The sequence below is a fragment of the Calliopsis andreniformis genome, chromosome 12 (assembly GCF_051401765.1).
Source record: "Calliopsis andreniformis isolate RMS-2024a chromosome 12, iyCalAndr_principal, whole genome shotgun sequence".
Taxonomy (NCBI): domain Eukaryota; kingdom Metazoa; phylum Arthropoda; class Insecta; order Hymenoptera; family Andrenidae; genus Calliopsis; species Calliopsis andreniformis.
In genome coordinates, this window is record NC_135073.1 from 16,007,603 (window position 1) to 16,030,607 (window position 23,005).

Consider the following 23,005-nt stretch of genomic DNA (forward strand, 5'->3'; position numbering starts at 1 on the left):
ACACATAGCTATCGTACTCTTCCTGCAACAACGCTACTTCCTCTTCAATAATCTCCTTATCCTCCTCATCAGCAATCTGGCATGCAGCGTTGCCCTGCTCTAAGGCATGCTGGAGTTTCTTCTGACCCTCTGGTAGCTCACTTTGCAGAACCTTCAGCTGGGTAATCTTATTTGCCAGTGATTCTTTGTCACCTGTAGGTTCAGAGCACTTTCCAAGTCTCTCCTTAGCCGCCCGAATCCACTGGATAAATTCATTTCCACTATCGATGAAAGCTTGATGCTGCTCCACAGTTTCCTTCTGTTTTGCATAAAGCTCCTGCGCCTGTTTGCTCAGAGTCTCATACTTGATAGAAATCTCAGTAGCTGGGGTAGCCTGTCGAAGGTCCTCAGCCTTCGTGGTGACAGACTGTATCATCGGTTCAAAGGCAACAATATCCTGGACGATGCTATTGGTCTGCCTCAGATTAGCTTTCCTCTCACCAATAGCCAAAGAGCTGAGACCAGCCAGGCCTTTCCTAGCCTTTGATACCTTCTGCTCACACACTTGTTGGAGCTTGGCCTCGCGATCGTTGATCCACTGTTGCAGCTGCAGGTAAGAGGAACTGTAGTCAGCCCATTGAAGAAGACTTGTCTCCAGATGCACTTTCGTGGTCGAGATCTTCTTGACTAGTCTCTCCCAGTCATTCTGGATCTCCTTCAGCTGTGCGTTGATCTCCTCACGACCGTCTGACCGTGTGTTCCTCATCACCTTCTCACCACAGTTCACTGTCAGGTGCACTAGGTTTTGACCTTCTTCTCGCTTCCTCAGGAGCTCCTGGATGTTGTCCAATCTGTTCTGCAATTCCTCACGACTACTCGTGGATGCTGCTTCAGTACCCTTCCTAATAATCTGTTTTGCGTTTTCTATCCAGGCATGCGTCTTTGCAAGGTTCGCCTCGTACTCCTTGTGCTGAGCTAGATTTGTCTCGACCTTGTTCAACACGTCTTTAGCGAGATTCACCTGGACTTGGTAACGTGAATTCAAGTGTCGTAATTGGTTGTTGATGTAGGTATCCAGGTGGGAAGAGAGGAGGCCGGATGCTGTTTTATTGAACTTGTCGATCTGTTCCTGACCCTTCAACAGATTCTCGAGTATCTCCTTCACTTCTTGCACCTGTTTTTCTTTCTCAGCGACGTTGGGTAGCAGAGAGTTCTTCTGAGCTTTTATGAGGATGTCAAACTGCTGCAACCAATCGCTCAGTCTCTCGTATTCGTCTTTGTAGTCTCGCCATTGGCTGACTGTCTGCTCTAGCTGGTCTTTTTGCTGCTTGATTTCTGAAAATAAGTGAGTTTGTTAAATAAAATAAACTTGATTGGTCTTAAAAACAGGAGCAAATTCTTACCTCTGAACAGTTCCTCGAAGCTCTGGGTTAAGGCTTTCACTTCATTCTTAATGATTTCCTGTCCTTGAGGGCTAGTGCTAGCGCAAACTACTTTCCCAGTGTGCTGCAGGTGTTCCACCAGTAGCTCACCCTGAGCTTTCTTGTTTAGCAAGCTTTCCAAAGGAGCCACAGCGTTTTCTATAGCTAATTTATCGCTCAGAGGTCTCTGCTTCATAGACGGTATCTTCTCTCGAGCCCTGCTCAGCCAATTGATGATATCATCGTGTGCTTCCTTATACAATCTATGGTCCTTGTACTGTTCTTCACGTTCAGCCAATAATGATTTAATTTTCTCGAACAGTGTATCGAACCTGTTCAAGATGCTTTGAGCCTGGGAGGCTGCCAGACCCTGTGGTCCACTGGCGATCATCTCAGCAACTTTGATCTTCAAGCCATCCACTTCGATATTCTCACATCGAACTTTCTCCTCCAAAGCCTTAATACGCTCCAGCTGACACCTCTTCTCAGACATGGTCGTCTGGAAGGGCAAGAAGTCGTTCAAGGCTGTCTGCATGTAATCCACTGTTTTATTCATGGATTGTATCTGTTCTAGGAGTCCAGCCCATTTGTTAATAGAGTCATCCAGATTGGTCTTAGTTTCCAACATCTTTGAAGCCAAGGCACTCCACTGTTCCTGAAGCTTTCCAACAGCGTCATTGATAGCTTTATGACCAGATGGTGCAGTGTTCGCTAGGACAGCCTGAGCCAGTTCCACGATTCCTTGAACTTTAGCGAATCCATCTTCCTTGTACAGTAGAAGGTCTTGCACTATCTCCATTTTATTCTCCAGGTCCTTCTGCGAGGATGCACCCAGGTCAGAGCAATAAGCTAGTTTCTTCCTTATATCATCCAGCCATCTAGTGCACTCTGCCATCTGGTTATCGAATTCCTGATGAGTAGTGACATACTGGTGCCAGCGACTATTCAGGTCCTTGACCTTATTAGAGATTTGTTGGTACTTGATGCTCAGCTCTGACATGTGGGTCGTTCGAGACGTGATGTTCTTGTGAAGCTGCTGAGCCTTCTCAGTGACAGCGTCAATTTCGAGCTCTTTCGCGCGGACTTGGCCTTGAAGAGTGCGTAGCAGCTCCAGCTGATCCTTCTTCTCTTGTAGAGTAGCTTTTAAGTCGACTGCGTGGAGTTTGGTATCGGTTTCCCTCATCCAAGCCAAGCATCGCTCTTTGGACGTCTCGAACTCATTCCACTGTTGAAGTTTGTTCTCCAGAGTTTCGATAGTAGACTTGACAGCAGTAACTAAACTCTCCCACTCTTGCTGAGAAGAATCGATCTGCGATCGAATATTAATCTGTCCAGACTCCAGAGTACCAGGTATCACTTTCTCACCGAGGATTCTGATCTGCTGGACCCTTGGTTTATCCTCTGGCAGACTCTGTAACAGGTTCTTGAGGCGGTCCAAGTTAGTGTGAAGAGAGACACGTTCGAGTTCCGTGTCACCCCAGAGTATAACAGCGTTGTGAGTTGCATCTATCCATTCGTGGGTGTCTAGGACAGCCTTACTGTATTGCTGGTGATCACTGACGATGCCTTCGTACCTTTCAACAAACGCCACAGCGCGCTTCAGAACTGCAGCGTGTCTGTCGTTTAATTTTTTTAATGTCTGCTGTACTTTGTCAGTGGAATCGGGTAAATTATCAACTTTATCGCGAAGATCAAGTAGATCTTGCTGATGGGACTGTACATCATGCAAGAAAGTACGGTAGATCTGCAGCTGAGCTCGTTTCTCGTCCAACGTCGTCTTCAACTCTATTTCAGGTTTCAACTGAGCTTCAATACTTCTGAGCCACTTCTCAAAGGCTTCGTTGGACTCATCGAAGCCAGACCATCGAGAAATCTTTGATTGCAATTCGCGTTCAGTTGAAGCTATACTATCATACAATTCTTCGAAAGCTTGCTGGAGTTCCAGCAATTGCTGGCGAACGATTTCTCTGCCTTCCATGCCAGTTGTCGAATACAGGCGTTCTCCAGCTTCCACTGTGTTGTTTATCAAGAGGGTTGCTGAAGACTGACGCGCTAGAAGTTCTTTCAGGGTGGCTACGTTCGAGGCGAGTTCCCGACGAGTACCACTCAAGTCCTCTCTGATGGATTGGTAGGATGCTCGTGTGTTGGCTAGCCATTCTGAGCATTGCTTGTATCGTTCTAAGTAGGCTGCGTGGTCTGCTACTGCTTGTTCACATTTCTTAACCAGTTCCTGTAGAAATAAAGAAGGATTTTTGAGAAGATGTTTGAGAAGAGTACACTGACAGAGATGTTTTCTAAAGTTGAATATGATTTTTGCCTTACCTTGGCTGTTGCTTGAATGGATTGGAAACGAGAAGTAATCTGCTGAACACTGGCAGAGAACCTGGTCTCTCCACTAATCTGCATCAACTCGGAGGATTCGTCGCTCATCTTATCGAATTCCGCTTCATTCTGCCGTAGGGTGACGATTAACATCTATGACAGAAAGACGCCTCTAGCATTCGAAGATATGTACCACCAAAACCGTAATAATTTATGATTTTCCAAACCTCAGTGACCAATTAAATTATTGGTTGTTTCACTCATTACAGGAATAAGAGTTTCACAAATTTGTTTTGCGCTACTCGTGCGTGTGTGTTAAAAAAGAAGTGAAATGTAAGTGTGTGCAGTACAAAAAGTAAAAAGGTACGGTCAAAAAACGTCGAACATTTTTCAAATCTACCAATTGTTAAAAAAAATGGAAAAAAAGAAATTTAGCGTAGACAGGTGATAGAAGAGAAGGGGACAGTAACGAGAGATCGCCACAAAAATGTCCACACGTCTTGTCGAAAAAATTTCGAATGCTTCTCCTTACTTGGTCGAGGTGGTCTCCGAGGGCCACCAGTTCCGTCACTTCCGTCTCCCATGACATGGCGGTTTTTTGCAGTGCCTGGGAAAGTTTTCGACAAATACAGTATACCTGATTTCGTTCACAATTTCGTCTCTCTCGTATCTTTCTCTCTTCTTAATGTTCAAAAATATTTAACCGCGAAAAACGCGTATGTACAATGTACCGTGAATTTCAAAAATAGTGTACATAGTGTAATTTATTAACTATAGTTCCTTATAAAGAATAGAACATGTGAAAAAATCCTACTTTTATTAAAATGACACCAGTGTTCTTCGATAATGTTACCTGATATTTCTCAAGCTGTTCCTGCTTCTCATCAAGCGTGTTCTTCAGCGAATAATTCTTCAGAGATGATTCTGCATCTGCCAACCAGGCCAGTAAACGCTCCAGCGAATTTTCATATTCGCTCCATTGCTGAATTCTCTCCTCGATGCAGCGAATGATGTCATTCACTGCTGTGGCAAACTTCTTATGCTCGAATCTGTCACAGCAAGGTGTTTCCATAATGTACTCAAGTTCTTATCGTTCAGAATACTTCATTGACTTATCATTCTTACCTTAGTGTAGCCAAATCTCGTTCCATAGACTCCAACGACCTTGGTGTCAAATTATGAGCACTTTGCGCGACATGTTCACTTAGAATGTTCAATTTGAGCTCTCCTTCCCTCTGCCCATCTTGAAGCTCCATGATTTTAGTCAGCTGAGCCTGAAGGGCAGCCTTGTTGCCCGAATAGTCACTGTAATTAGCCAGCTGCTCCCACTGCTGTTTCTGATAGTCCTGGTAGGACTTCTGCAGATCGTAGAACTGCTGGAAGGTGTCTAGAAGTGTCTCTAAATTGGATATATTTTTCTGTGACATGTCGACCAAGTCTTCGTATCTTCCAGACACTGAGGCAGCCTTCTGCTGAGCGTCAGAGGGTGCTTGAACAGGATAGCTCAAGGCGTTAGCCTTTTCTGATACGCCTTCGATGATGCGCTTGTATGCAAGAATTTCTTGATGCATTGCCTAGAAGAATTATTAAATGAATGGTTATAAAAACTTTCAATGGAATTTTCGGTCTCAGAAATAATGGATAGAGTGAATTCCAATGATTACCTTGCTCTTCAGTAACTTTGACTTGATTTCCTGAAGAGAAGACCACGTGATGGAAGAGTCCTGCTTCACAGACCTCTCCATGGCGTCCAACCAGGCCAGAATCTGCTGCAGGGTCTCTTGGTAATTAGACCACTGCAAGGACTGAGCATCCTGTTTCTTCTGCTGCTCAGCTATTCCTTCAACAAGCTTATCCCATCGTTCCCTAGCTTGTCTCAGTTCGTGACGAATGAGTTCTCGTCCCTGAGCCGAGGTGTCAGCAAGTATCCTTTCACCAAAGGATATCAAGCTTCCCAGACGATGTTCGCCTTGCTCCTTTTCCGTCAGCAGTATCTGAAGACGAGAAACCTTTTCTTCTAGGTTTCCACTAGTCTCATCTTTCTTTAAACTGGCTAAGCTTTGCTCCAACTGGGTCAGCCAGGCGTCGAAGGCCTTCAGCTTCTCTTCGTAAGCTCGGTGGTCATCCACAATACTCTGGCAGCGAGTAACCACCTCTTTGCTGAGGACGTGCAGCAGCTGGTATCTGGAAAAAAGTTTTTTACGTAGAAAATTAGGATTTCATGATGCAGAGAAGACAATTTTTATTTGAATCACTTACCTGTTACTAATTTGAGAAATCAGTGGCTTAATACGTTCGACACCACTTGCATGCAGCAGATTATGGGACTTGTCAACAAACTCATCGATCTTAGACTCTTCCTTCATTATAGAATCGCGTTTCTCCTTCAAGACGCGCAATCGAGCCTCCTTATCCTTTAAGGTAGGCTGCAGCTGTTGATCTCTGAACGCAGCTTCCATCGTGCAGAACCACCTAGTATGTGCTTCCAATTTATCCTCGAAGTCCTGCCACTTCTGCAAGGCTGCTTTTTGTTTATCTTCCACCGATTCTATCTCGCCTAAGTATTGACGAAGATTGCTCTCCAAAACAGTGATCTCCTTATTGATAGCGTCCCATCCTTTTGGCGCAGTCCTCTTAATCACTGTGTCACTAAGTTCCTTCAATTTCCCCAGGTGTTCTGCACCCTGCATTTGATCATCCTTCAGCATAGCCAAAGTGGCCAGTCTTCGAGAAATGTCAGTGCGTTCTCCAGTGACGTCATTGCACTCGGCAAGCTTCTCCCTCTCGCCGTTCAACCAATCGGAGAAGCTCTTTACTTGCAAATTGAAACGATGGTGCTTCTCTACGCAATCTGCCAGATTTTCAAGCAGATCCTTTGACTTGGCCACGATGTTGTGGAATAGTTGCTTGATAGATGGAAGGAAAACATTCAGAGATGTATCTTTGGTCTGATCCACCAGCTGCTGGGCCTTATCGCAGACATTTTCTACTAAAGACTGATGGGACATAATTTCCTGATGCATGATCTTGTGATTCTGCAGCTGTGCTCTCTTCTCTTCCAGAGTGCACTTCAACTCTGTGTGCTGATGCATTGCGCGCTCAACATCCCGAAGCCAAGCGGTCAGTTGCTCGTGAGACAGGGAGAATTCTGCAAATTGCATCAGACATTGGTCCAGTTTCTGCATGGTCGTCTGTAGATCCTCAGAGAATCCATCCCATAAGGTTCTTAGGTTTCTCAGTTGCTGTCTGATGATCTCTCGGCCGTCTGGAGAGGTATGGACATACAGTTTCTCGCCAAGATCGATCACAGACTCGAAACGAGCGTTCTCCTTCGTTCTGGTGTCACTGAGGTCTCGAATAAGCTTCTGTCTACTCTGCAGCACTGATAGATCACCCACAATTTCACTGTGCTTCTTCAGCTCTGACTGAATGTCTGTGATCCACTGTAACAGCTGATTGTACTTGGTATTGAAAGTATTGTGTTCTTTCACGAACTGCTCATATCGCATCACTGCTTCTTTTATCTGATTCTTGATAGCCTGGTACTTGGTAGTCTGTCTGGAGACTCTCGTAGCAAGGTCAGCCTCAGCTTCTATACTTTGGCTCCTTTCAATCGCAGCATTGAACTCTGCACCTTTAGCAATAATAGCTTCCTCCAGCGACTTCAGCTTCTGCAGATGCGCCCTCTTTGCTTCCTCAGTGCTCTTCAGGCTCTGGTCTTTCAGCTGAGTTTCCATCTGCTTGATCCAGGCTTCCAAACCTTCTACAATCTTCTCAAACTCGGACCACTGGTCGAACAGATGTTTCAGCTTGTCTCTGGCAGCGATACAACGCTTCAGGAACTCCTTCCAGATTTTCTTCTGCTGCTCGAAGTTGGACAACAGCGCTGGATGACCTGGTATAGAAGTCTGCTCAAGAACGATGTTCAATTGTTGGTTACAGTCTGCGAGAATTCGATCCCCTTCTGTCTTCTGCTGCAGTAAATTCTCTATGGCAGCGATTTTGTTCTCCGCTGTGTCTCTTTCTACTGAAAAGTCCTCGATAATTGGTGTTCCTTCGTTTATCACTGTGTTAATCCAGTCCCTCGTCTTCTCGAAGGTCTGGAGGTAAGCTTCATGGTTGGAGACATGTTTCTCAGCGATGTTGATTCTTCCTTCCACTTCGTTAGACAGTTTTTCGTAAGCTTCGATCACATTACCTAGCATTTCACTAGCATCGTCGTCTGGAGCTGTGCTGAGTCTTTCCTGGAGCTGCTGTAGAATGTTTTTATGAACAGTGACATCCTGAGCTACAGCTCTGTACAAATGAAGGGCTAGTTTCTTCTCTTGCAGTGTTGGTAGTAGCTCTTGTTTCTCTCCTAGTTTATTTTGGGCATCTACGAGCCATTGTTTCACTTGAGAGAATTTATCCTCAAACGAGGATCTATGCATCATGTCACTCTCTATCTTCTTATAGATAACGTTAGCACGATCTGCCATAGCGTCCACGCGATTACGGAAGTTCCTCAATTCTGTTCTGATCATCTCCCTCTGATCTGGAGTGATTCTCGCAAACAGAGCCTCTCCAGCCTCGGCTGTTCGATTCAGAATGGCTTGACCGACTTCTCTCTCCTCAGCAAAGGCTTTCAGCTCCTTCAAACGTGATTGGTAGAACGTGATGGGCTTTGGTCCTGTGATTTCATCGAAAGCTTTCAGGATCTTCTCAGCATTCTCTATCCAAGCTTCCAGCTTTTTCTTGTTCGCTAGGTACTGATCCCTGTTGCCCTTCAGCTCCTTAAGTCTCTCCAGGTGCTGCGACAGGAACTTGAGAACATAATCGTAACGAGTGTTGAGATGTCCAATGTACTGATTCACCCGAGACTCTGAGCTGACTTTGGTGATGTCCTCTGCCAGGGCAGTCAACTCCTTCAGTTCGGAACTGTACTCCATTACTGTCCTCTGCACTTGATTCATCTCTGAAATCTTTTGCTCTATGTCGTCCAAATTCAGCAGCGTAGAGGCTTCTGCCCTGATCTTGTTTTCATTCTCTTTCAACCAGGACAGGACATTCTCTGATGTTAGCTCGTAACGCTGCCATAGGGCTATGTTTCGTTCCAGGTCGTTCTTTATCTTGCTGTAACTGGATTTCAGGGACTCCAGGTCGACGTCAACTTTGTCTCGTTCAGCTTTCAGAGCAGCCATGGTCTCAGCGCTTTCGACAGATGCCAACAGCTTTAAGGAATTATCTGTGTCTTCCTTTCTGGCAGTGCAGTCTGCAATGCCAGCTTCCACGTCCATCAGTGATGCCATTTTCACTTCAAGGTTGTAGCGATCGCTGCTCTGTTCAGGTTCACACCAAGCCACTTTTTCCTTCAGAGTCGCTACCATACGTTGAAGAGCACCGAACTTTTCATGATACAGTTTTGTTAAGAACGCTACTAACGTTGCTATCACTTTGTTAGCATGACTAGCCACACCATCTCGACGAAGTTGAAGAGCTTGGAGTTCCTTCGGCAGACTCGACCTGGAAATGCTTGGGTATTCTGTAGACATTGTCGTCAGGGTTTCCTCGACCTTTGACAGAGCGTAATCACACTGTTCTAATTCGGTCTTCAATTCCTGACACTTATTGATTCGACTCAGAATCTTCGTGTTCTCGCCAGTTAAATCATCACACTTTATTATATCTTCTCTGATCTTTGAGATCAAATCACCACACCTCTTCATCTCCTGCCTAATGGTCCTCTCTCTCTCGTTCATAGTAGATGTCAAAGCCTCCAATTTGTCTGCAGAACTCTTTACTAGTTTGAACTGGTCATCTAGCAATTTGTGCAAAGCGTTCAATGTTGGGATATCTGAGTCGTTGTTCAGCTTAATCAACTGCTCGATCTTTGTGACGATATTCTGATAGAGTTGCTGATAGCCTGGGAGCTCCTCTCTGTACCTTATCAATCTGGCTTGACAGTTCTCAGCATCTAGTAATCGGTCACAGGCAGTAGTGAGAGCATCGTTAGTACTAGTGAGCCACTTGGTCAGTTCTAGTTTCGAATCTTCTATCTGTTTCCAGATGATCACCTGAGACTCACAGGCTTGCAGCTTCTCGCTAATATCATTGTAAGTATCCTGGTACTTCTGTCGAAATTCATTCAGGTCAGACTCAATTAAGTCAGTGTTGAATCTGGGCATGAGAGATGCTTCCTTCGTGAGCTGTTGGGCTTTAGAATCCATTTTATCCAAAAATTGTTTTCCTTTCTTCAACGTTTCCAGAGCTTTTTTATGCTTCTCTAAAGTTGTGTTCGCTTGAGTGACATCGTAGGGGACTCCTTTCACAGACTGACACATAGTACTTGCTTCTTCGATAAACTTCTTCAGCTTCTGCCTGGCTTCTTCGTAGACCTTCCAATCAGAGTTCATATCAGCATATTTCTTCCTCTGTTCTCGAAGAAGCTCGTTGACTTTCTCCCAGTTGGCGTCCACAGAAGATAGGACAACTTGGATATTGGTTGTCGATCTTTGATCTTCCTTCATCAGAGAGCTGCCTTCGAAATGTAGAATTTCCTTTTCCTGTTCTCTCTTCTGGTGCTCCTCGATCAGCCGATCGATCTTTTCCACAGCAGGTGCTAATTGTTTACAAGAATCCACGTTGTAGACTGTTTCCTGAAGAGCAGTCTGAGTATTTAATATTTTCTCTGTAATATTCTGCTGCAGGGTTCTGAAGTTGTTCCACCTGGTACCCAGGTTCTCCAATCTGTCACGTTTCGCTGATATCTCATTCTTCAAAGACAGAGCTTTGTTTTCTAAATCATTCAAGAGACCTGAAGCAGATAGAGGTTTCCCTTGCTTGTCTCGAACCTGAATGCCAACAGTAGACTCAGGCAAGACATGTTGCTTCCAACCATCGATCTTTTTATATATGCTCTGCAACTCTGAAGAAAATCTGTCCAAGTCGGCTATGGTCGGCTTCCTAGCCTCAGCTTCATATTTGCAATGACTCAACTGAGCATTGGCATCGTTCAGCCAACTCAACAGCTCTATCCACTTCTCTAAACCTTTCTTCTTTTGTGTCAGATCATCCTCCAGCGCTTTGTATTTTTTTGCTAAGGTTGTGTAGGTCTCATCCAAGGCAGCTGCCTCCAGAACTGATCCCTTAGAGGAGAGCTGCTTGACTTCTTCGTAGATGGCAGCAAAGGCAGGTTGCTTTTCAGAGTGTTCTTGAATGTACGCATGAACTGCTTGAAGATTGGTATCGACAGTATCTACCGTAGCTTCGCTGATCTCAGCGATATTAGACCGCAGTCGCGACATCCAGTTCTCGAAATCAGTGATCTTCATCTGGAACTCCTGACGAGCTAGCAGAGAATCAGATACCTTGTTGATCTGTAATCTGACAGTGTCTGCCAGCTTGCTGACCCTAGATTTGATATCAGAAACTCGTGCCTTCAAATTGGTGGCGCCTTCAAGGGACAATCCATGGCTGATGTGGTCAGACACTTGGGTCAAGGATATCAGCTGAGCTTGGTGGTCTGATATTGTCTTATTGAAGTCCTTCAGACGTGCCAACTCTTTCTCCAGTACTGCTACCTCAGGAGTCTGAGTATTTGGCTCTACCAATACTGTCTTCTCAGACTTCTCCAGCCATTCGTTGAATTCTTTAATTTCAGACTCGAAACTCCTCCAAGAAGTGACTAATTTATCCAGTTTTGTCGTTGTCTGTACAGCTATATCATGAACAGCGTTCCAGCGTGTGTGAACAGCATCGACTTCATCTGAGGCTGATGTTTTTCCTGTGATTCGTTGACTGATAAGAGATAAATCCTGGATTTGAGGGAAATGCTGTTGGCAGCGCATTTCGAAAGCTCTGGCTGCTTCCAGCATCTGTGCTGCTTGAGGCAGAGTGGCAGGTTTACTGCCTATGGTGGCTGCCTTTGATTCTGCTTCTTCCATCCAGGGTTTCAGCTCTTGGATACCCTTCTCATATTCCTTCCAAGTTTCTAAGTTCTGCTTTGCTGTCTGTCGCTGGACCACAATGCTTTTCTGCAAGGTCTCAAGGGTTTTCTCGAGGTTTATGATGTCACTACGCAGCTGCTTGCCTGGAGGGCTGTCAGTAGTATCTGAAAGAAGAAATGTGATTGTTAGTAGAAGGAAAAGAAACTACTAACTATTAGTGTAGAAAGTGGAAGACAATTACCTTTCACAAGCTTTTGAGACTCTTCCTCCAAGAACTTCAGCACCTTGCTCTTCTCCTGAATCTCCTTCTGCAGGTTCTCAGTCCTATAAACCATCTCTTCAGGAGTCGTCGACAAATTCTCAATGTCTGCAATCGTCTGAGGGGCGCTCTGTTGCGTCCACATCTGCATTTCATTCATTTTCGCTTGGAACTTGTTCCACCTGGTGCTGTGTTCCTGAAGATAAACAACCTTCTCTTGAACAGTCTTCAAAGTGGTCTCCATTTTCGTCTCTGTCACTGTAATTTCCTTCTTCAAAATCTCTTTCCTTTCCTGCGGAGTGATCTCTGTCAAACTGCTGTAAGTTTCTCGCAGCTTCTTCAGCAATTCCTCCGCTGACTTCCTCAAAGATGAGCTGAAGTCCTGTTTGCTCTGAAGATCAGAGGACACTTGGGAAGCATCGTAATAGACGGCAGACTCAATTCTACTCAATTCCTCGTGAGCTTGCTGTATCAACTTCAAGATCTCCTCTTTCTGGTCAATATAGGTGTTCCACAATTTCTGTGAACTCTTCAGGGACTTCAAGGTCTCTACACTTTGACCGTATGTGTCATTCCAGCTAGACTCCAACTGTTGAACTTCCATAGATACGAATGGAGGAGCGTGTTGGTCTTTCAGAAGGTCTTTACCACGTTGCAACATGCTGACGATGTTGGGTCTCTGTTGCTCTAGTTGACTCAGACGACTTTCCTGATGGGTAACTGCACTCTGCAGAGTCTCAGGACTCTCAGACACCACGTCGATCTTCGACTGCTCGCGAACTTTGCGCAATAGAGTGCACACTTCGCGTACTTCCTTCCTGTAAGTGTAGCTCTTCGAGTAGATATCAGTTTTCGTCATCGTAATCTCTATAGTGGGTATCAGATTCTTGTAACGAGTGATCAGCAGCTCCAGACGATTCTGCTCTGAGACAGCCTCGTGATCTGAACGATTGGAGGTCAGGCTATCCAGGGTTTGAACCAACCACTTCATTTCTTCACGCTTGCTGTCTGCTTCGCGACATATTTTCTGGAAAAAATATTATTATAATTTAATTTTCTAATCTTGTAGTCATGTAGACATTTTGTAGCCTTATTTTTGATTTTACAGAGGAACAGAATTATTTTATGCAGTTATATATTTACCGTTAAGAGCTGAACCTATCCACGAGGAAAGCAAAGACAAAATGTGGGAGGATATTTAAGTTCTGGGTAAAAGGTTTTCAAGACAATTAAATTTCTGTCGACAGAAGAAATGTCCTTACCTGGAATATGGTTTTCTCGGTCTCAAATTCTTCCAAAGTGTTCACTTCATGCAGTATGGTCCTGAGATTGCTGTCTACATGGTCCATCCATCTCACCATTTCATCAAATCTGGAACAAAAGTACGACAATAGCAAAACAATCTCGAAAACATCAATCCAATCTCATATTAAAGCTTGATCAACTAACTTCTTCTTATAGGCAGCCCATTGCTGAGGCACTTGCTTCAATTGATCCCTCAAACGTTCCACTCTCTGAGCAGAATCCTCCCAAAGACGTTCAGCGTTCTGAACAGCGTCAGCCAAACTATTGTCATTTGGTTGCAGCTGAGTATATGCATTGCTGATTTTCTTCAGGGTTTGCAGACACTTCTCCACTTCCAGCACTGTTCCACGATTCACGAAGAACTCTCTGTTGCGCTGAAGAATACTCTCCACATTGTCATTTTTCATCAACGCCTGCTGTTCAGAATTGACCTCGACCTCGATCTCCTTCAGGTAATGGAGGAACGTTGTCTCATCTAGACGGAACTCGAGTCTCATTAGATGAAGAGGTGCGAATGTGAGCACCTCCTTCCAGCGTTTCTGAAGAGCCTCCACTGCTTCCACAATGGGAGCTTGCTGTTCAACAGGCAAGATATTTTTCAAGTCCTGGCCAGCATTTACAAAGTCCTGTATCCATTTCTCATTGACGTTACTGAAGAAGTTCTTGTGGTACTCTATTGATCGTCTGTTGTCGGTATGTTTGTCATTAATCATAGTTTCTGCTACTGACAGCCACTCGGACACTTGTCTCTCACACTCCTTGAACTTGGTCCAGCATCTGACAGCTTCCTGTAATCGCTGCTCCCACAACTGGGCAGCCTGGGACACTCTATTGAATCTGTCGTTCAACTCTCTCAAAGTTTTGCCACCTTCGGCAGTGTCAACATCAGCGTGGCTGTCTACAGACTTGACTATGCTGGTGAACACTTTATTCTTGGACTCTAACATTGATTTGTAGTAGAGAGTCCTTGAGAAGAAGGCTTTGTGACGGTCCAACTGAGCTAGGATGTATTCCCTTCCACCTGAGAGGTCTATACTGGTTAACATCCTCTCTGCTTCGTCTAACCAGGTAGCGATTTCCTTCTGCCCAGCTTCTAGGGACTCCTGCTGCACCAGAAGTTGGTGATACAAATGGAGTTGCATTGGTATCAAAGCTCGAACCTTCACTAGAGCCTCTTTTTCCTTCTTCAGGGTGTTCATCATCTTGTCCACTTCATCGCGAGATAGATCTTGAATCAGGTTCTGGAACTTCTTGCTGATGCTCTTGAAGAGATCTTCAATGCCCTCAACTTCACTATGGAACACCTGAAGCTTCTCACCGTAGGCTTTAATCTTCTCTGTAGTGGTCAGATCAGTGGCTGCCAGAGCAGACTCCACGTTCCTCAACCACTTCTGCAGGGTCTCCACTCCTGCTCTATAGTCCTTTCTATTTCGTATCAAGTCACCAGCGTGCATATACTGTTTGGCCTCTTGGAACAGGGCCTCCCATCTTGACGTGAGGTTCGAGTATCGTTGCTTCAGTTGCAACGCAACAGGCTCATCAGAGGTAGCGATCAAGAAAGTGACTGTGTCTGATAGTTGCTGATGTTTGTCCTTCCATACACTTATGTCCTGGAAGAACTCCATTCGTTCCTCTTCTGGTAGCTTTAAGGCAGGTTCAGCGCGTATTAGCCAGGCTTCGAACTCATCAGAGACGACGTTCCATCGTCTCCAATATGCTACCACTTCCTCGAGCATACTTTGTACGCAACGCAGGTCCATTGAGACACTCTTCCACTTCTCGCCAGTCTCGCGCATGAAGCGATCGATACTTAAGCGTTCTTCTTGATCTGGAACATTTGAAATTTATATACTCACATCTGGAACTTGAGGAATCTCGGGCAAGAGGAGCAAGTAGAACAAAATAGGAATAAAGCAACTAGTAGAAGAAATCTAATCTTCAAGTACATCACTTACCAACATTCCCCTCGCGTTTATAGTCCTCGACGACTTGTTGCATATCCAAATATGCCTTTTGGAATTCCTGGAAGATTCTATTTCGAGACACAAAGTTCCTATACTGCTCCAGCATCTGGTGCACCTTCTCCTCGGTGCCATATTTCACGCTCCATCCCTTCAACTTCGTTTCAACTAGGAACAAGAAAGCTATAAGGCAGCACTTGTGCTCCAGGAACTTTAATCGGATCCTACGCTTTGCTGCGCGATCCGGGAGGCTCTCGAATCGAGCCATCATGTCGTTTAGTTGCTGTGGTTGCACTTGGAGGGCTAGCTGGGAGTTTCTAGCAGCTTGGAACCGCTCTGTCATGGCTGGCAGGTCGAGGAAGAATTTCTTATGATCCTCTAGCTTGTTTGATATTATCGTGGCTGTTTCTTCTGTCATTTCTTCGGGTATGTCATCGTCTGAGATCAGGAGGGCCTCTGCTCGAGCCAGCCATCTACCTACTTCGCCTAATTCACCTGGTAAAGCAGAATCCAGGAGCCAAAGCCAGTGCAGCATCTGTGGATATTGAAAATAGAGAATTAGAATTATTAGTGAAACTATTTCTGTATAAATTGTGCTGTTCTTTCAACTTACAAGAACTTCAAAGGCCTTCCACAAATTCTGTATATGTCTCCAGGAGTCTCGCGTGATACTTATCATGCTAGGAGTCTCCACAAGGCGCTGTAGCTTATTATACACCACTAGCTGTCGGTCAGCTTCCGTTTTTAAGGCAACATAATCCTGAACAAGCAATTCCAAGTCAGTTTTATATCTTAACCATAAGAACATTATTTCCAGTAAAAGAGGGAACTTCAAAATAACTTACCCCATAGTTCAATGGGAAGGAATTGGTCCTATCAAATGGTTCCAAGTATCTGATTCTATCAGTGAGCCAATTTAACAGTCCATCATACTCTTGTTGTATAGCCGCGAACGAGTCTGCAGCTGTGGATCCTGGTTCAGGGTATTTATGCAAAAATTGGGCGACGTATGTCATAATAGACTTCTCATCAGGCTGAGGAACGTCAACATCTTCAGGGTCGAGAAGTCTGGCAATGCCGAGTTCCACCTCAGCCACCTGGAAGGCGGTCTCTAGACGAGATCTGTTGGAGGCTTCTCTCATGGCTGCGATGTTCACTAGGTTCGCCTTGATTGCGTCAATTATGGCCAGGAAAGCATTGCCATCGCGCCAGCTCTCTCCGAAATCTCGAACTTGGATGCCAACATCCCTGAAAAGGAGTTAAGTTAGTCATATATGTCCACATTAACTGATATGAGCTATAGAGGGTATTCAACAGATGTCAGAAATTTTAAGCTTAAAGTGTGTCTGACTTGGGACTTATTCTACTGTCGACGAGCAGTAGCCAAGTCAGACGCAGCGAAGCTAATAGAATAAATGTCTGGTCAGACACACTTGAAGTGCCAAACTTTGGACGTTTCTATAACAATTCATAACTCTAAAATAAAGCTTTAAGTATAATATCCTGATTTTTTAGTTTTGTCTTATTTTAGCGTATAGAATCAGCCTTCGAAATTGTTGACACCTGTGTGTAACAGTGTATCCAATACACTATTGACTGAATTTTATCAGAGTTACCCCAGGAAAATTTGAATTCAGTGAATACTGACTTTGGTAAGGCGTTGGTGACCCACTGCAACAGAGTCTTCCTGGCACCCTGTTTCCATTTTTCACTACTTATGCGTTTCCTCTCGCTGGCCGCGGAGCCCTGGGTGCTCAGACTCTCCAGGCTGCTCTGACTGCCCCACGTATGTCCAAGGTACTCCAAAGCTCTGGTGTTTTCCTCGATCTAGAAAAACGATGGATGAGTGGACCTCGGTAGTGGTCGAGCAATCGGTAAGAAGGGGGATCTAGCGTGCGAACTAATGTGACGCGTAAAGATCATGCAAGTGCGTGCTATGGTACATCGTTCACACTCTCCTCTGTACACAGGGACTTTCTCTAAAGACTCTCCGTCTGATCAAGAGATCAGCGACCAGTTAGACAGCAACGGTTTTTTCTTTTGATTCTTTATAGCTACTCACCTTCCTTCGATCCTTCGATCGTAGCTTGTTTTTGTAGAATAAACACGGTTAGCAGAGATGGAAAGTAATTCACTTCGCATTAAACGAGGACTAATTTATTTAGGGACAATTACTCGATAAGACTCAAGAGATAATTGTGTTATCGATCCCTTTCGAGAAGGGAAGTAAGCTCTAATTGAGAGAACTAAGTATAGAAAAGATACGACAACATTTCATCGATCCTCCTGATTCGCAAATTAATCCCCGCTGAAACGATTGCAGTGCTACATATCGTACCTATGTATTTCGTAACGCGGCAATTCGATATTACACGTGGCACGAGAGTCGTATTTAAGCAACTACCGCATTCTAATTGTAAGAGTGCTCTTTGCGTAGCTTCCATAGTAAAAATTCAAGTAGAAGAATATCTACCTGGAAGTACAGGATGATAGTCCATATTAGGCCCAACACCACAGGCGGTCTTCCATCGACAAGGTCAGATGAGTTTATGTTTACTAACTTAATCTGTAAAAAAAATCGAAACACGAAGCATGAATAATTACAAGAAAAAATAGTTCTACTCAGTTCTAAGTCTCAGCTTTTTCTACAGAATTCTGGCGAATTTTTTTGAAGTATCTACTCACTTTCTTGCTCTGTAAGAACTGTAACGCAGTATTGGCATTACTCAGAAAATGCGGTCTCTTCAGATTACGGCCCCGTTCCACCGGCTACAAACAGAAACATATTCCGTCTCGTAAAAAGCGTTCTATCGATCAGAATTACTCGTAGCTATAAGGACTCACCAGCTTCTCGCCGGATAGCACTTCGAGCAGCGCGAGTAGGCGGGTTCCATCTTTCAGGTCCTCGATTAAGTCCTCCACTCGGAGCGGTGGAATTCTCTGGAAGCGAATTCAATCATCGAATACTTCTCAAAATAATCTCGCTACTTCTCTCAAGAACCATAATTTATCAGCACCGCGAAAAAGAAATATTCCTCCGATTATACCTCTAGGATACAAAAATATGAACAAATACATGTTTCGAGCGAAGTGTTCGAGGACTTCAGATGCAAAATATTCCCGAGGTCTCGCGAAAATGAAGTCATAGCGACAAGTTCGAAACCTCGCGTCAAATTACATCAGAAATCCCTCGTGGAAGTTTACAAGCTTCAGCGTTTTGTAAAACCGTGTCTACTTTCTCGGACCTAAGAACCTAAGAACCCAAGAATCTCTCTCCCGAAAGGAACCAGCAAAAGCATAATCCCCAAGAATGATTCTTTGACGGAGATAAAGAGCAGTTCGTGATGAGGAGAACAGGGGGTTCTCTTGTGCCCATAAAATTCCTTGCCAGGGCCTTTAAATTCACGGGACAGGGCTGAACGCAATGTCGTGCCGCTTCTGGGGCATGCACGTCGCGCGGAAGCGGCTCTGGGATTTCTAATTCAAGTTTCGAAGTATCCGGAAGTGCGGAAGTAGGGGGAAGCGGTATCGAGACTCGCGAGCCAGGCACGAGTTATCCCAGCCAACTTCTGATATTCGTGATGAGGGGTAATTTTCAACGATGCCCTTATTATAACGTGGGGACGACGAACAGGAAAGAAGTTTGCGTAACGTGCTGTGTATGGGAAAATGTTTCAGCCTATTCTTGTCGAAGAGGTTCAACGGATGGAGGAATCGAAGCGTTCGGAGGCGTCTGCACTTGCTCGCGTGCCTCTGAGGGTGTAGGAATTGTTTCCAAGTGGAAACTGGCAAGTTCGCTCACCTTAGAGAGGTAGGAGTTGATCCAGTTGACGAAGGTCTTCTTCTGGACGCGTTCTTGTTCGTCTGAAACAAAAAAAAGGGAAGAAATTCAGAGTAAAATTATGCGTTCATTTAATATTCTTCAGAGCAGAGAAGAGAGTACAACTTCAATTTCCACTGAATATTTTATGAAAATATTCTGAATGAAATAAAAAAGGCTAGATTAAAAATTTTATCAATTTCATATAAGGTTTTTCTGCATTCAGTATTTCACTATGTGGAATTAGATAAATTAAGTTTGTTTAAAGTCATTTCTAGATCACCACGTTAAGGAATACTGAATAACATTCTGTAAAGATAGAAACTGCTCTCAGTCGTGCCGGAAAATAGCTGGCTTTTTCCAAGGTTTACAGAAGCGCGTATCCCGTCCTATTTTCTACATCCAAAAGATTCGATCCACATGCGGTTGCCGTCATTAATCTTCAGAACGTGCCGAACCCCAAGGCTGCCCTGTCTGAAGCCTTCCACTCGATTTCGCCTGGCGGTGTCATCGGAGATAAATGAAAAATTTTATACGCGGTTACATAAAGGAATTATGTCAGTCCTTGCAGCGAGCAAAGACGCACGGAAACCATATCTCATATTGAAACTACATTCCCCTTATTCAAGATCTACTGGACACGAATGTCACTGCTGCAAATATCGACAAGGTGCAAGAAATAAAAGGTGTCATAAAAAAGCAGTATCCCCTTCGAGGCTAAGAATAATACTGACATCTACACATGTCGGTGACATTGATAACATAGATCAAAAGAAAACTAGTCAGGTTTATGAATGCAATATCGAAGCAAATGATTCAGTCTTGGCTCGCATTACGTCATCGTCGGTTGCGGAGACTCGTGAACACTACTGGCGCGCGTGAATTGCAAATCACGTTAGAAACAGTGCTTTCAAGTGCTGTCGGGCGAAAGCTTTAAGAAAGGGTCGCATGAAAAATTCAGCGAACGATAGTAGCACGGATGCAGCGCGGCAAAGTGGCTGAAACTAGATTTTTGCGTTGCAAATTTAGCTTGGAACGTATATCGCTTTCATTGAAGGGCCCTCATTGGCAGTTAACACTAATATCCTTGCGTCGATCTTTAAAATATCCCTCGAGCATGAATCACACTCCTAAATAATACTATACTAATTCTTTGCTCAAGTATTTGTCTGGTGTACCGATTCTAATTAGTCTCAGCTGTCAAAGTTTTTAATAATTCCTTCCACAAATACTAAAAAAATGTAGAAACCTATCCAAGAAGCTAAAACACTAATCTCCTAAAATTTACCGAAAAGAAATTCTCAAGAAACTACTCAAGCCCACGAAAACAAGCAATCCAGCCTTCTGAGGGTTCATAATTTATGCACCCCTCAGCCCCAGAGAAGATAAAATGCAACGGAGTCCGTAATTATGTAGTCCTTGCGAAAAAGCAACGTGTGGTTCCAACCGTGCACGATCTAGAACGATATCAGTGCAATCTCGATCGCAAGTGGGATTACAAATAACACTTTATGGGATCCGTGGCTTATATTTCAGCAACGATTACTAAGACGATGGATCGAGGTGGATAAAAGTAAGACAGGAGCAGGAGGAGGAAAATTGCAAGTCTGGCCGTCAATTAAAAGCAGAAGGAGCGTGCACACGCATATTCCGGTGCTGTTGGCACGCATACGTGATGCGAATGCACCTCTGTCACTTTGCACCTCGAGTGCAGTGGATGCATTCTCCCGAGGCAACTTCGTGTGAAAGTTTTTCCTCGAATGTTTCATGCAATGAAAGAAAAGGAAAAAAAGAGCGTTTATGAATTGTTTAACTCTTTCCGCGAGATACAGTTACCAGACAAAACAGCGACAAACGAGTTCCATCGTTATCACTTGATTAATTCATAGTGCATGTAGTATCCACTCGAAGCGCGCGATAGAAGAAATGCACGTGCAACACGCCGTGAAATTACAGGTTCTGGATGAAGTGTGCAATTTAGTTGCTCACCGTCTGTCTCTGTCGCTAGGTGATCAAAGTAATCGTGACAAAAACTAGTGTAGTTAAATGAGGCTTCGTCGGTTCCCATAGATGATTGAAACGAGAAGAAAAAATGAAATAAAAGCGAGGTGTTAGCAAGCGATTATATCCTAATAAGTAAATTGCTACTGATTCAGTTTTTATTGGTAATTTAATGGTATTGTAACGGGAATCCTGAATGCTGGAGGAGAAACTATAAATTCAGATGAAATATGATCCCTGTGTATCGATACGATCAAGCCTGATGGTTTTCGAAAAGAGAATGTACGGTTCGCATGTAGAAGTGCATCATAAAAGAGCGAAGCCTGATTGAATGACGAACGATGGAAGTCTGTTAATCTTTCCAGGTCAGAATACTTGCAACTTTTACGTTGTCTCTCATTACTCGAGAAAATGCGCGAGTTGCTCGCAGGAGAAATAAAAATGAAGTAGATGATGCCTGTTCGAGACAGACAGACGTTTACTGAACGTCATATGGCGGCCGCGTATATCACTTACGATCATTAGTAGGACTGCAAACAAGTTTATTAGAAAGTGTCTGTTTGCGATACGACCTGGTTCATCTCTTACTCCGTGTCTTTGATGGAGCATTTTTATTTGCACAGAATAACACAAGTCAGAAAGAACATTTTAGTTATTTCATCAGAATAGAACTTCTTTCGGCAAATAATATTTATCAAGAAGAAATTATTATTAGTAGTCGATTATATTGTAACTAAAAAAGAAGATTATACCAATGACTGCGTCTTAAATAACTATTACTCAATGTTCATGAAATCAGTGGCGCATAATAGTTTTCTTGCGTTAACAACGGAAGCGTGGTAGCATCCTCTTCATCTTTCTCTGCTTTTCTTCCCCTTTTCTTTTACCATTCGATCGTCACTGACATTTAAAATTATCTTGCCTTTCTCCCCCCTCCCAAGCGTTTTTTCCAGGAAAAGAGGTAGGGGCACATAAGGCGGACATAAATTTGTATTTTTAGCGCTCTCGTCTCGGGCCTGCACGATGTCGAAAGCCGAAGCAAAACGAAGAAGGGGCCGATCGGTTGAAGTGGGACAAATTCTCGTGGATGAGCTCATATACTCGATAGCGTCTTTCGAGAGAGAGGAAATCGGCTGCGGTATCCGTGCGTTTCTTTTTTCTCAGCCTCAATCGTGTCCCTTCTGCGGTATCGCGAAGGTGTTCTTCGTAAACTGATTCAGTGGCGAATCGATTTAAATCCTGAATACCCCTTCCAGGTAGATTGAAACCGATGACTTTATCCCCATTTGCAATTCCTTGACTGCGATTCAGTACAGTGGATAGAATCGTCCCCGCCTACTAACTCAATGAAATCGCAGTTTCAAATCTTTTCTAGAAATAGGATTTCTTCCTTTCCTTCCTTCCTTTTTTAAAATTATTATAATTATTTGTTCCTGGACTACTTTAATCGAAAGGATTCTAAGGCTACTGCATAGCAAAAGAAACTATAACCAGTGTGGGTTTGCTATTCCGAAGGCTATTGAATTCATCGTGGGAGAGCAAACGATATCCGTAACGAATCTACGATTTCCTTTGGTTCATCAAACCGTATATACGAGCGTGATTTTATTACAGCAGCGGTACACTATATTTACATGTAGCTGTACTCAATTCAATCACAAGGTATGGAGACACGGATGTTCAAGAGGCGTTTCTGTCATTCGTGAAGCGAAGATCAAGGAAAAGGTTCGAGAGACCGACAAACAGATTCAAAGCACACGACACCAATTTTAACTTGTCATCATGAATTCCTTAATTTAAAGCAACTTGCTGAATAAACAACTCACGGTGTCATGTTATATTTCTTCCAGTTAATTAAAAACCTAACCATTTCTATTTTCATCCAGCTGGCGGAAGAAACTCTTATGCACTGACTGCAACGAATAAAAATGCATCGAGATAAGGGGAGTCAACCTTGACATTTGTTGCACGATAAGAGAATTGATTAATTGAACAGATGGAGTAACTAACAT

At 43.9% G+C, this 23,005-nt stretch overlaps 1 protein-coding gene across 1 annotated transcript in view; it reads right to left on the reverse strand.

The window, feature by feature from the left end:
* Positions 1–23,005, reverse strand: part of Msp300 (Muscle-specific protein 300 kDa) — a 91,618-nt gene that overhangs the window by 60,413 nt on the left and 8,200 nt on the right. The window contains 18 exon segments of the mRNA XM_076389959.1: positions 3–1,314; positions 1,383–3,630; positions 3,723–3,875; positions 4,576–4,771; positions 4,848–5,296; positions 5,387–5,906; positions 5,982–11,811; positions 11,889–12,933; positions 13,169–13,277; positions 13,356–15,039; positions 15,167–15,707; positions 15,786–15,932; positions 16,018–16,420; positions 16,821–16,999; positions 17,646–17,738; positions 17,858–17,941; positions 18,017–18,112; positions 18,975–19,036. Coding sequence (XP_076246074.1) covers positions 3–1,314; positions 1,383–3,630; positions 3,723–3,875; positions 4,576–4,771; positions 4,848–5,296; positions 5,387–5,906; positions 5,982–11,811; positions 11,889–12,933; positions 13,169–13,277; positions 13,356–15,039; positions 15,167–15,707; positions 15,786–15,932; positions 16,018–16,420; positions 16,821–16,999; positions 17,646–17,738; positions 17,858–17,941; positions 18,017–18,112; positions 18,975–19,036 — 15,151 coding nt within the window.